General features: G+C 40.1%; 1 protein-coding gene across 1 annotated transcript in view; it reads right to left on the reverse strand.

The window, feature by feature from the left end:
* FAM185A (family with sequence similarity 185 member A) overlaps window positions 1-13,825 on the reverse strand; it is a 50,910-nt gene that overhangs the window by 4,038 nt on the left and 33,047 nt on the right. Inside the window, exons 6-7 of the mRNA XM_044769428.2 lie at window positions 12,447-12,542; window positions 8,555-8,689 (exon numbers count right to left, since the gene is read on the reverse strand). Of these exons, the coding sequence (XP_044625363.1) occupies window positions 8,555-8,689; window positions 12,447-12,542 (231 nt within the window). The remainder of the gene's footprint in view (window positions 1-8,554; window positions 8,690-12,446; window positions 12,543-13,825) is intronic.

Consider the following 13,825-nt stretch of genomic DNA (forward strand, 5'->3'; position numbering starts at 1 on the left):
TCTTTCTATCTATCTATCCCCAAATACCTAGTCAAGAAGCACCAGTCATTATTTAACCCAAAATGCACTTGATCCAATCAGCACTGGCTGTCGACACAGATAGGGTTCTAAGAAGTAAATTGCAGAATTTAATTATCTTGTTTAAAAATAGGCTTAAGAAGCTTCTTGGCTAAGGTGAGCTTCTCCGTGCCCCTGCACCCACCCCCACAGACATTGTTGGTGTACATTCGGTTCATTTGGAGGATAATTCTGGTGCTGCCTTATTAGCAGCAGCCTAGACTTCAGTGCCTCACAGCTGGAGGAGTCCCCCTTTTACGTTAGAAACACTACTGACCACCCAGTATGGGAAGCACTATGTTAAGTATTTTAGGGAGGTTCAAAAGATGTAAAAAGAGATGCTAATACCCTGAAAAAGCTTACCAGCTGACTAGGAAAATAAATCATACACTTACAAAACAACAGGAAAAAAATTTCTCTGAAATTTGATTATTTTTAATGCTTCTATTTCACAAACAAAACCTCAAATAGCACACACAATTCCAGAACCAAAGATGTTAACGTTGTCACATTCTTTAACTGTTTACAGTCTTCTCTTGACGGAAGTGGAACTAAGACATCTTGACGACAAATTCATACTGGAAGAAAATATTTCTGAGCAGTTTTAATGGTGCCCATAATTTTCTCTCAGTTACTTAGAATACTAACAAAGTCAACAGTACTCTGGGTTTTGAGCAAGTACACAATTAATCAGTTTTGCCCAAGAAATGTTCTTGGAGAGACTCTTTCTTCCTCAAATGTCTAATCTCATCCACTGCATTTTTCATCTCAGATACTGTAATGTTCACTTCTAGAAATTCCATTCTGGTCTCTTTTATATCTTCCACGTCTTAACTTTATTCCAACATGTGGAATACAGTATTAATAACTATTTTATTTTCCTTCTCTGCTGACTCTAACCTCTGTGTCTGTTCTGGGTGGTTTCACTTGACCTTCTCTTCATTATGGGGCGTGTTTTCTTGCCATCTCTGACTGGATGGCAGACACTGTGAATTTCGTTTTGCTGAGTGCCAGATATTCTGGGATCCCCGTAAATCTCGAGCTTTGTTCAGGGGTGCACTTACGTTACCTGGAAACAGTTTACGCCTTTCCTCTCTTGCTTTTATGACTTGCTGGGCAGTTCTGGAGGAGTGCTCAGTTTAGGGCTAATGCTGCCAACGCCTAAGTGCTCTGCCCAATGCCCCGTGAGTGATGACATTTTCCAGTCTGGCAGGTGGTGCAGGCGTCATTCCTGGGCCGGGGCACAGGTCCTGCTCCCTCTGGTCTCTGTCCTGTGAGCTCCAGCTGTCTCCATCCCAGTGGACTCTCAGCACGGTCTGCTCAACTCAGGAGTCTGCAGGGCTCCACTTTAGTCCCTTTCCCTGTACTACAGCCTGGAGACTCCCTCGAGGCAGCAAGCAGGGGCTCATTTTGTTCATGTCCCATCTCTCAGCGATCTCTTTCTTTCATTGCCTGACGTCTAGTGTCATGGAGACTTTTTTTCCATGTATTTTGTCTGTTTAAAAAATTTTGGTTTGGGGGCCAGCCCAGTGGCACAGAGGTTAAGTTCACATGTTCCGCTTCAGTGGCCCAGGCTTCACCGATTTGGATCCCAGGCGCAGACCTATGCACCACTTGGCACGCCATGCTGTGGCAGGCGTCCCACATATAAAGTAGAGAAAGATGGGCATGGCTGTTAGCTCAGGGTCAGTCTTCCTTAGCAAAAAAGAGGAGGATTGGTGGAAGATGTTAGCTCAGGACTAATCTTCCTTAAAAAAAATTTTTTTGTGGTTCTGTTATTGTTTTAGGTAGGAAGGTAAATCAGTCCTTTTTAACTCCACTTCTTGCCTGGAAGCCTTCCTTGTTTCTTTCTTTCTCTCCCCATCTTCTTCCCCCTCCCTCCCTCCAGCACGCTCTTTCTCTCTCTCTTTTTAACTTCTTATTTTGAAATAAAGACTCACAAGAAGTTGCAAAAATAGTACAAAGAGGTCCTGTGTACCCATTGTCCAGTTCTCCCAGTGGCGACATCTTACATGACCATAGTGCATTATCAAAACCAGGTAACTGGTTAGCAAAGTACAAGTAATAAGACTACAGACCCTACTCAGACTTCCCCATTTTTTGCACACATTCACTTTTTTGTATATTTTTATGTATACTTTTATGACATTTTAAACACGTATAGATTCATATTACTATCACTATAATCAAGATACAGAGCTGTTCTGTCAACACAAAGGAAGTCCCTGTGACATCTCTTTATGGTCTTAGCCTCCTTCTCCTTCCCTCGCCTTTGGCAACCACCTGTCTGTTTTCCATTTCTGTAATTCTATCATTTCAAGAATGTTACATAAATGGAATCATACAGTATGCAACATTTTGAGACTGGCTTTTTTCACTCAGCATGATGCCCTTAAGTTCCATCCAAGTTGTGTGTATCAACAGATTGTTCCTTTTTACTGCTGAATAGTTTATTCCACTGTATGGACATACCAGAGTTTGCGTAACCATTTATTGGCAGAAGGAATTTTAGTCATTTCTAGTTCTTGGCTATTACAAATAAAGCTATGAATATTTGTGTACAGGTTTTCATATGAATATTAAGTTTCATTTCTCCAAGATAAATGCCTAGAAGTGTAATGGCTGAGTCATACGGTAGTTTCATGTTCAGTTTTTTAACAAACCGTCAGACTGAATTGTGGAGTGGCTGCATCATTTTACCTTCCCAACAGCAATGCAGGAGAGAGCCAATCTCTCCACATCCTGGCCAGCATTTAGTATTATCAGTATTTTCTATTTGAGACATTCTAATAAGTATGTAGTAATACTTCATTCTGGTTTTAATTTGCACTTCAATAATGGCTAGAGATGTTAAACATGTTTTGATGTTTTTATTTGCCCCAGTATATCTTCTATGATTACATTGTTGCTTAAATCTTACATGATTACACTTTTATGTGCACAAATCATTTTTTCTTCACTACTGGGAAGAATTCATTCAGGGTATGATTTGGCTGTGGTTCAGTATTTCTTAAATGAACAAAATAAATACAAAAACAAAAAAATTTTAAAAACCCAGGTATTACAAACAGAATTCATACGCTCTAAGATTGGGGCCTGCACTTTGATCTCTAGTCTAGGGGTCAGCAAACCACAGCTCACAGGCCAGATCTGGCCCGAGGCCTGTTTTTATGGCCTGAGAGCTAAGAATGACTTTTACATTTTAAATAGTAATAAAACAACAAAAACAAAAACGAATACACAACAGAAACCATACGTAGCCTGCAAAGTCTAATATACTTGCTATCGAGACTTACAGATAAAGTCTGCTGATGAATAGAAACAAAACCTGGTCTTCTTTTTTTGTAAACGTTAACAAAGTTGATGTCTAATTATCTATGCCACTCCTAGGATCTTACACTTTAACAAAATGCTGGGTAAACAAAAACATCATAAAAGCACAAACGATCTGAAGACAGTTCCTATGTTAACTCCCCGTCAAAGTATTCTTAAGCAGACAGCCAGGAGCCTACAGCATTCTTGATTCTGTCACTAAGTTTCCTCCGCGTCCGTCGTCCTGAAGCACATCTACATGACTGACACGTCCACGTGCTATGAGCTTGGAGAAAACCCAAAGCTTCACTGTGTTCTAAAAAAAGAATTATTTCTGTGAGTCATATCAAAAGACTAGATTTTTTTCCTACTTGGAGAGAAACCACTGTCTCTAGATCTTAAAAGTGCTGCCCTGTTGGCCGAGTCCTGTTTCAAGCTCTTTTGCAATCCATGAATCAGTTTTCCACTATAAATCACAATACCATTAAATGTATAACTCTCTGGCCTAAAAATAAGCTGAGAACTCTCTTCTGACTTGGTGGTTTATTTTGATCCCAAATGAATTTATTTTTTGTATGCTTACGTTTCCAGTTTGACTAAAATAAGGTGAACCCATCAGTACCACCTTCCCTACTATGCAGACAGTGATAATCATTTGAGTAGCAATACACTTTATCTCTAACACTTTCTAAACATGTAAATTGGGAGCTTTAACACAAAAGGACTTAGTACCACATGCATTTTTGGGCTTAGAGATTGGCTTGATATACCACCCTGAGTTTCATATCTAAGTTGATAAACCAAGTCTAAAACTTAGTAGAGAAGTCAACTTCTTCTCAGAAATATCTCACCTACGCCATTTACCACCTCTTGAAATTGCCATATGTGGGTAGGGAGCAAAACTTAGAATCAAGAATCTCGTAAGGATTAGAGTACGCACCCCAAAGAATACACACTGTGCGCAGCTTTGTATTAGGTAAATGTTTCAGCGGGAGAGAGCCCCAGGCTTTCCTGCGACCTTGGAATAGCACCTAATACTTGTCAAGCACTTTAAGAATTAAACAACGTACGGTTATTTATCGGTGACAGCAACAGCAGGGAAACCACGAAGCAGGAAATGGGCTGACACATCAAACCCCGTGGGAACCCGGAGCCCTGGGACTAAACCTTCTTGGCACAGCTTCTTGCAGAAACCCCGCAGAAGTCATGCGACAGATAACACCCAGACCTCTGAGCAGTGCGGCTCTTCTGTTTCTCTGCCTCGTGACTCTGTGAGGAGCCCCGATGAGCAAGGCCCAGCTGCCTGCAGTAACAACTCACACAGAGAGCAGCTCATTCCTTCCAAGTTCAATCTCCACAGAAAAAGCCATCTGCCCTGCTTGTCTAGGCCCCTTAAACTATTCCATCCACTTGATAAATAAGATCTGTGGCTTTTGGGGCACCAGTTTTAGAATCAAAATGAAATATGAAAGTTTCTCTAAACCCAATCACTTGTTCGTACACCTCTTTCCAAAAAAGACTGCTCTGTCTCTATGTGAGGCCCCTCCACACTGTCGCTCCAGTGGGCTCAATCCGAGGTCAGAGACAACCTACAGATCCCCCGGGCCCCACTCATGGCTGCGACACAGCGCTCCTCCACGCAAGGGCCCCGCAGGGCAGGGCCTCGGCTGCTGCGCTGCACGCGGGAAGGGAAGTAGGCTTCCTCCGCACAGTGGGCTCTCCTCCATGGAAGCAATAGGGGCCCCACACAGAACTCAACAGGCTGAGGTGCTGGAACATAACCAGGAGGTAAGCATGCACCCTCGTGGCATCCACTCATCTACTTCTTCAACCGAAATCTGCTGAAGGCCTATTGATTTGTTTGTTGAGTTTAGAAGCGACCACTGAGGAGTCCACACCACTGACCTCTTTCTCCTGAATGACCACGTCCTTTCTAGTCTTTCCCCACTCAAAACCCAGTGATCTTTCTCATACACCCATCTGAGCATGGGAACCCCAGATTAAACCGTTCGGTGCCTTTGCAAGGCACTTATAGAAAGTCCCAAACAGCCCATATGATCTGACCCTTCCCAACACCCCAGCCGCCTGTCACTGCGCTTGCCGCCTTACTTTCTACGCTCGAGCTACACCAAACTTCTCTCACTTCCTCAGCCTCACAGTGCTAGTCTAATTCAGACGTGCCACCTCCATGCTCTCACAGGACCACGTACATACCTTTATTATAACATTTATTCCACTTTATTGCCACTGGTTTGTCTTGCCTCACTAGTATGTAAGCTCCTCAGACAGCAGAGAGACCCTACTTCATCTTTGCACTCCTTGTTTCTAGCAGTGCCTGACTCAATAAATGTTTGTTGAGTGACTGACTGACCAAAGAAAGGAAAATAGAGAAGACAGGAGGAGGTGAAGCAATGCTAGGAAAAGATAATGTTTGTTTTTAGATACACCACGTTTGAGGTGGTATTGGTTTAGTGGAATGGAAATAGGCAAGAACTTAGTAAAAAGATCAGGGCTGCAGATAATGATTTTATTCAGTGACAGGACTAGTAAGTGTTCTTAAATAATTTAATGAGGTCTTTTTTTTAATGGCCAAACTGACGAGAATAGAGTTTTGGGTTTTTTTGTTTTTTGTTTTTTTGCTGAGGAGATTCGCCCTGAGCTAACATCTGTTGCCAATCTTCCTCTTTTTGTATGTGAACTGCTGCCACAGCATGGCCACTAGCAGACAAGTGGTGTAGGTCTGTGCCTGGAACCCAACCTGGGCCAGCGAAGCAGAGTGCGCCTAACTTAGCACTAGGCCACGGGGCTGCCCAGGAACAGAGTTTTAAAACTAATCTGAATTTCTGAAAAGCATATGATTCTACGGGTAACACAATGAAAAATGACAAAATAGCTTTAAACTCAAAAATTCTTAACATATGTAAAAAAAGTTGTTTATGCTATCATTCAGAGCATTATTAAACAAATTTGTATTATTGCTTTAGATTACAGGGGCCAAAAAGGTAACTGTTGGTTCCTTTTCAAACTCAAGAGACTGGATGACAAGAAGTTGATTCTCACCACATTTAATACACTTAAATTTTCACCCAGTTTTCTCTGTGTAACTAAAAGTCTGCCCACTGGGTGCTGAGTTAGAGCTGAGAGTGCACAGCTGGGTTTTTTTTCCTATTTTGTATTACTGTTATGCTTTTTGCTAATATTCTATGAATTTTAACAGACTGCTTTGTTAACTTTTCTGACATATAAAATAATATTTAAAACTGAAACTTGATCTTATGAAGACATGCCACCACCCACACGTCCTTTTCCTAGACACTATCTCATGAGCGAGCCTGTAGCCTGCATGCATGTACACACTTTAATCTCAGTGTCCTTCTCCATTTAAAGGAAAAATTCACCAGCATTAATTTTTTTTTTACTATGTACATGTATAATCTATACAATAAATATTTTAAAAAGTAGTCTCAGCCATCAATGCAGCTGGAGGTTAATTAGAAAAATGTACAAAAGCTAGTAACATTTCTGGGATTGAGAATTTGTTGTACTAAAAGAGTAAGTTTACAATGTGCATGATACAAAACCAAATTCCTCTTATTCTAATCATACAAAGGTTACTTTAAATCTTACACTATAATATATGTATTTAGTTGATTTTTTTTTTTTGGTGAGGAAGATTGTTGCTGAGCTAACCTCTGCGCCAATCTTCCTCCATCCTGTATATGGGATGCCCCCACAGCGTGGTTTGATGAGTGGTGTGTAGGTCTGCACCCAGGGTCTGAACCTGCAAACCCCAGGCTGCTGAAGCGGAGCATGTGAACTTAGCCACTGCGCCACCAGGCCAGCCCCTGTATTTAGCTGATTTTTTAAGTCCAAGAATTAGAAGGCAGCTGTGCCAGAAAAAAATTTTTTAATGATTTTTAAGAATTGTAATTATGGTAAAAAACACATAACATAAAGTTTACCATCTTAACCACTTTTAAGTTTACAGTTAGTAGTTAAATATACTCATTTTGTTGAGTAATAGATCTCCAGAACGTTGTCATCTTGCAAAACAGAACCTCTATACGCACTGAACAACTCCCATGTTCCCCCCACTCCTCCTTTCTGCTTCTATGAATCTGACTACTTTAGATAGCCCGCATAAGTGGAATCGTACAGTATTGGTCTTTTTTGAGACTGGCTTATTTCACTCAGCATACTGTCCTCAAGGTTCATTCATGTTAAAGCATGTGACAAGATTTCCTTACTTTTGAAGGATGAATAATATTCCATGTATATACCACATTTCATTTATCTGTTCACCCGTTAATAGACATTTGGGTTGTTTCTGCCTCTTGGCTACCGTGAATAATGCTGTTGTGAGTATGGGTCTGAAAATATCTCTTCGAGATAGGAAAAATTTTTAAGTGAATTTTATCCAATGACAGGACTAGTGAGTGTTTCAAACTAAATGTCTGCACTATGTTACTGATAAGCAGTAGAAGAAAGAAGTGTCAAACACCAAAATGTGACAATGAAAAGGAATAAAAGACTGAGAAATAAATGGCAAGCAATAGGATATATTGGGGTACATGAGGAAGCCATTTGGTGTAAACCTAATTTGGCCTGACTTTTTTTTTCCAAGAGGGCCTGACGTGGCCATTGAGCATGCATTGTGTATCTGCTTTAAGCATTTGCTGTGTCCCAAAGACAAGAACAAATGGCCTTAAGACAAAGATGCAACTTCCCCCACATTGGCATTTCCTTAAGGATAAGCATCTCTCCCTAGGCTAGGAACTGATTGCTGTGCTCACCTGTGACCACCCAGCTCCGGACAACAGACCTGCTTCCTGCTTGTCCACCGAGACAGCAGACCTACCTGCTGTGTCCATCAATCGCTGTGCCGACAGAGCAGTCTGGTGACTATTGTAAAAGGGACATTTCAATCATATGTGAAACATGCTCTTTGATGGTATATAACCACTCTGTACACCCCACTTCTTTGGTGCCCTTCCTGAGGAAGGAAGGCCCTGGGCTAAGCTAGTCCTCAGATCTGGCTCATAATAAACTCACCCCAATTTTCATTTATAGATTGGTTATGGATTATTTCGTCAACAAGACTAAAACTGCAGTTAAGTGTACAGTATTTCTACTTACGTGTGAAGAATGACTACTCATCTTAGATAGTAAAATATAGCCTCCTTACCAGTAATTATCACACCATTCTCTTTACGAGCTTCAGCCATTTCTTGAACATGGACTTCTGAGTTCACATCAACCTCCTTCCCTGATAACTGTAAATGAGCTTGAAGAGAAGATGCGACCTTTACAACAATAGAGCCTGAAATAAATTTAAAGGAGAGCTTATTAATGCAAAGAAATCAAAAGTACCAGAGCCCATTATGCAAACGACTGAGGGACAGCACGGCTCCCGCTAAACTGTCTTTCCTCGTCAGCACATTCTGTCGCGGTGCCTCCTCCTCGCTCCCAGGGGGTCAAGGCTTTCTTACTCCCAAGGCATCACAGTAACTTCTGTCAAGAGGATGGGTCATTGGGACATTATGAACCATTTCTTCTTTTCCTAATAGTCTTAGTCTGCTCATCTATACCAGAAAAGTGAGTAGTTTACTACACATGTAGCTTGTAGACAGAATTTACCATTGATCGAGGAGTTACTAAGGGCGAGACATCTTAATTACATTATCTTTTAAGATACCCATATTGACTGTATGATCCTGACTTCACAGATGAGAACTTGCTCAAGCTCCCCTGGAGCCAGAGTTGGAATCTAGATCCAGTTCCACGAGACAAAGCCCTGTCTTAACCACTGTGGTGTTTCACACACTGCTACCTCATCCTGTTGCAGGACTTGCGACCTCACTAACTAGACCCTGAGTGCTCGTGTTTTCAGCCGTACCTTGTACAGGGGGTGTGTGGTGGGGGGTTGGGGGTGGGGATAACAACAATAAAAAAGGAGTATTTTAATTTCAACTGACGAATGTTTCTTTTCAGTGGATTACAGTCTCTTGGGTAACTGAGGCAAGACATTCAACTTTATTTCCACTACAATCATGCGGTAATTCAAGCTTCTAAAGGAGGAAAGGAACCATTTTTGAAAACAATGGCGTGGGCTGCAGTGTGAACTCACCAGCACACTCCTATTTCAGAAGTTTTTCTTTTTGTTTCTCATATATCAAATGAAGTAAGTAAGAGGCCCTGCCATAAACCATTCACCCATCTCTGTGGACAAAGAAGGTCAGGATGACATTCACTGTTAGTGTTGTAAAGACTCCTTTTAGAATGCATTATTTATGGGTCATTGTTTGCCTTCTGGTTTGGCTAACATCAGCTTAAGTTTCCCTAAGTCATTTCATACCTTCTCAGCCTTCCTAACTGGAGCGGGAAGTTTGGGGTAAGACTGATGAACTCATATTTATTCCTTAAAACGGGGGAACAAAGCACATCACTTCAACTAATTTATTTCATTTAAAAACCAAATTGCTTTCAGGGTTTAAATGTGAAGTACTGACAGGAGGTTCCCATAACAACAGACACGAGGGCTTTAGGAAAAACAACACCAAAACAACCCTGGACAACTGCAGGATGAATACAAGATACATGTTTTTCTACCAAACATACTTTAAAAAGTAGAAAATAACAGACTTAAAAAACTTTTTCCTTGGACTTTATATTTCTAAATATATCAAATGTGATAATTTTACAAACACTTTTTTCTCTTCTTAAATAAATAAAGAGACTTTAAATCTGTGAGAGCTTTAAAAGCGTTAAGCAATGCAAATAGTTCTATCCCAATCTCTCTCATACCCTTAAAAAACCAGAAACAATCAGTACCAAAACTCCAGTACTGTTTGTGAAGGAAGAATTCTCGTGACTTGAAAACTTCCCCAAATGTCCCATCTTCAACACTACCTTTTTTAGAAAAAAGAGCTCTTGTTATATCTGCAATCTCTTTTCACTTCATAAACTGCTTCATGGTTATTGACAGCAACACCATTTTTTTTTAAATTAAAAAGTGAACTAATATAGTACCATTTATTGAGACCTACTATATTAAGGCTAGTGGTTTTATCAAGGACAAATTTTCAGTGGAAAAATCAGTACTTATATGCAGGTCTGACTCTCAAGCTTAAATATAGCCTTTCTGAATGAACTATAAGGTCAGCATGTTAACTTTCATGGGAAAAATGAAAACAAGTATTCTAACATTCGTTTTCACTTGGCAAAACGGAGAAGACCTAAGAGACTTCAAGCGGCTGGCTCTTGAACCCCACAGCAAGACAGTGTAGACTGGAATGGATTCCAGATGTCTTTACTAACCAGTAAGCAATGGAAGCCTAAATAACTTTCCATTACTCTAAAAAGTTACTGTTCCCAAATGTAGCGAGAATTAAGAGACCTGAAATAAGATAGAAATCTCTGTTTCTGCTTATCTTTAAGCTTCACCAGAAACATGGCCCCAGTAGAAGAAAAACACAAAGTTGTAATCCTAATCAAATTTTGCAACATTGTATACTATTTCCATAGGTTACTGGAACAACATTCTAAATAATACTCAAAAATATTTTAAGTAGATAAAGATTGACAATGTGTTTTGTTTGTTTTACTTTTTTGCCCATCCATACAAACCAGGTAATAACTTTCATGTAAGAGCTGTTTATTCAAAACTTCATTTTTGCTCTGTTATTAGTTACATTAAATATGTAATGGTTTACGTTTTTTTCTCCTTGGGTCTTTGTAATAAGAAAATGCAATTATATGACTTTTATGGCATTTACAGAATACTCTGGATAGTATTATCGAAGCTCTTAGAAATTCAGTGAAAACATATTATCCTATTTTAAAGGGGAAAAAAGCGAGCTTGAAAAATCAAATCACACCTGTGTAGTAGTAACTTCAGTTTCAGACCTCTGTGTTCTGTAGTTTTATTTTGACACTGACAAAGGGGCCTCATTGGACAAAAAGGTATTGAACCAACATGACGAAGAAATTACTAACAGCAGGAACGACTGGTTTCTGTAAGGAAGTATTTTCCTTGTTAAACACATAGCCCTATTCTGGCCAATGCACAAGGGCTTCTAGACTTTGTTTAAAAATTTTTTATACAGCGATACGGTTCTTAACTTTCCATGTCTCACCCAAGCCACTGGCCATCGTGCATGTGTGCATGTATGCGCGCACATGCACACACAGAGACTCACATTCAGTCTTCAGATCACTAAAAAGTGTATCATTTTTAATGAAAGACTTGGACTCTTTGAATAAGTTATTTGTACTAGAAATAAGATTATAGAAAGAGACACACCAGGGGCCGGCCCGGTGGCGCAGTGGTTAAGTGCACACGTTCCGCTTTGGTGGCCCGGGGTTTGCCGGTTTGGATCCCGGGTGTGGACATGGCACCGCTTGGCATGCCACGCTGTGGTAGGGGTCCCACGTATAAAGTAGAGGAAGGTGGGCACGGATGTTAGCTCAGGGCCAGTCTTCCTCAGCGAAAAGAGGAGGATTGGCAGCAGATGTTAGCTCAGGGCTAATCTTCCTCAAAAAAAAAAAAAGAAAGAAAGAAAGAAAAGAAAAGAGACACATCATAAGTCTTGGACACTTGAACAGACTAAGTCAACAATCACTTCAGAGGACCCTCCTGGTGATACCTTTATTTCAGGATCACACTTTGAAAGTATTACTCTAGAGAAGGTCCTGTTACAGGCTGGTAGGAATGTTTCCAAAAGAACGTATGGGAACATGTTTCCTCCAAAGAATATTCTATTTCAGACATAAAAATAAACTGAAAAACCCAAATACTAACACTAAAAAATTCCACAATAACAGACAGTCAGTACATCACAATATTTTTGTTTGCACTGCAAAGGGAAAAACAGTCTTCATGGCCACCTGTCCCAAAAGTTTCAAAGATCATTGGTCTAGAAGACTAGTGTTTTAGTCTTTAAATCAGCTTCTATGAGAAGAAATTTTCTTGAAGTCACTATGTCAGTATGGGTAAGATAATTTGACCATCTGTTTTCTGACTGTGACACAAAGTCTTCCCTACACCATGTCAGAATAAGACATTCCGCTCAGCTAACCTTTGTGGGCTTTCAAATCCACTTTTCCCAGTTGGCTGACATAAACATCTACGGCACCTTGCTGAGTCGAGGCTGTTAGACATCCAGAGGACGAATCTAGGAGGAAGGAAAACTCATAAGCATAATCATTCTTATTTCAGTAATTGGAATTATAAACTTGAAAAAAAAAGGCTCTGCTTCAGTATTAGGATAAGGAGCTAAGAGTCTTGCAAGGTTTTGTATTTTCCACATCACTATGCCATCTTTTGCTTTAAAATGAAAACAGAATAAGAAATCTACCTAGACAACTAATAAAAAATCTCTACGTCTATAGTAGCCTGCCTAACTTATCTCTAAACATGTTTACTCTGAAACCTAATGTTTGGAAGGACAGTACACAAGCAATGGATACTTGAAAGCCAACACCATTAAGCCTCATTGATATATTTAGTTTATTATCAACTTTCAACATTTACTAAAGAATTCTATCTCACGTACAGTCACATATAAATAGTAGCAAAGTAAACAAAAAAACCTCTTATAAAATTTTCTCCTTTGAGCAAATTTGCTAGTACTAAAAAGTGCTGCTAATAGGTAAAAATTACTAGTTGAGGTTTTGTTGCATTTCTTAGAGGGACAGAAATGGGTGGGGTAGGAATCATTTGAACAGTAGGTGAAGCTTGTTTATATCTAAATATTTCAAGTTTCTGGAATTGAACTGATATCTTTAAGTCAGGGGAAGAAAATCATAACTAAGGTGGTCCTGATTTGACACTCAAATTTCCCCATGTCATCACTGATCCCAGTTTTCTTTTTCTTTTTTTAAAATATGTATATATTTTTCTTTTTTTTTTTGACGATTGGCACCTGAGCTAACATCTGTCGCCAATCTCCTTTTTTTTCTTCCTCTTCTTCCCTCTAAAGCCCCCAAGTACATAGTTGTATTATAGTTGTAGGTCCTTCTGGCTCTGCTATGTGGAACACTGCCTCAGCAGGGCTTAGATGAGTGGTGCCATGTCTGCACCTAGGATCCAAACCAGTGAAACCCTGGGCCACTGAAACAGAGCACGGGAACTTAGCACTCGGCCACGGGGCTGGCCCCTGATCTGTTTTCAATCAGTCAATATTTCAAGTTCAAGGGAAAGCTGACAGAGTCAGAGATACAGAAGTGAGAGAATGATGCTGACGAGTCAGTGCTAAGCAGCTTCTCCTTCCTCCTCTTCCACGGCAACTGAACCTTTAATAATCTATCTGACTGCCCTGAGAAGGCCAAAGCATTTTTTTTTTTTGAGAGGCCTCTTAAAAAGCAGATTTTATCAGGAGGCTTTATTACTTCAACGTGGAAAAAAAGTAGGGAGTACGGTGAAAATAATGCCAAAAATTGTATTATACTTTTTATA

This window comes from Equus asinus, chromosome 1, assembly GCF_041296235.1.
Source record: "Equus asinus isolate D_3611 breed Donkey chromosome 1, EquAss-T2T_v2, whole genome shotgun sequence".
Taxonomy (NCBI): domain Eukaryota; kingdom Metazoa; phylum Chordata; class Mammalia; order Perissodactyla; family Equidae; genus Equus; species Equus asinus.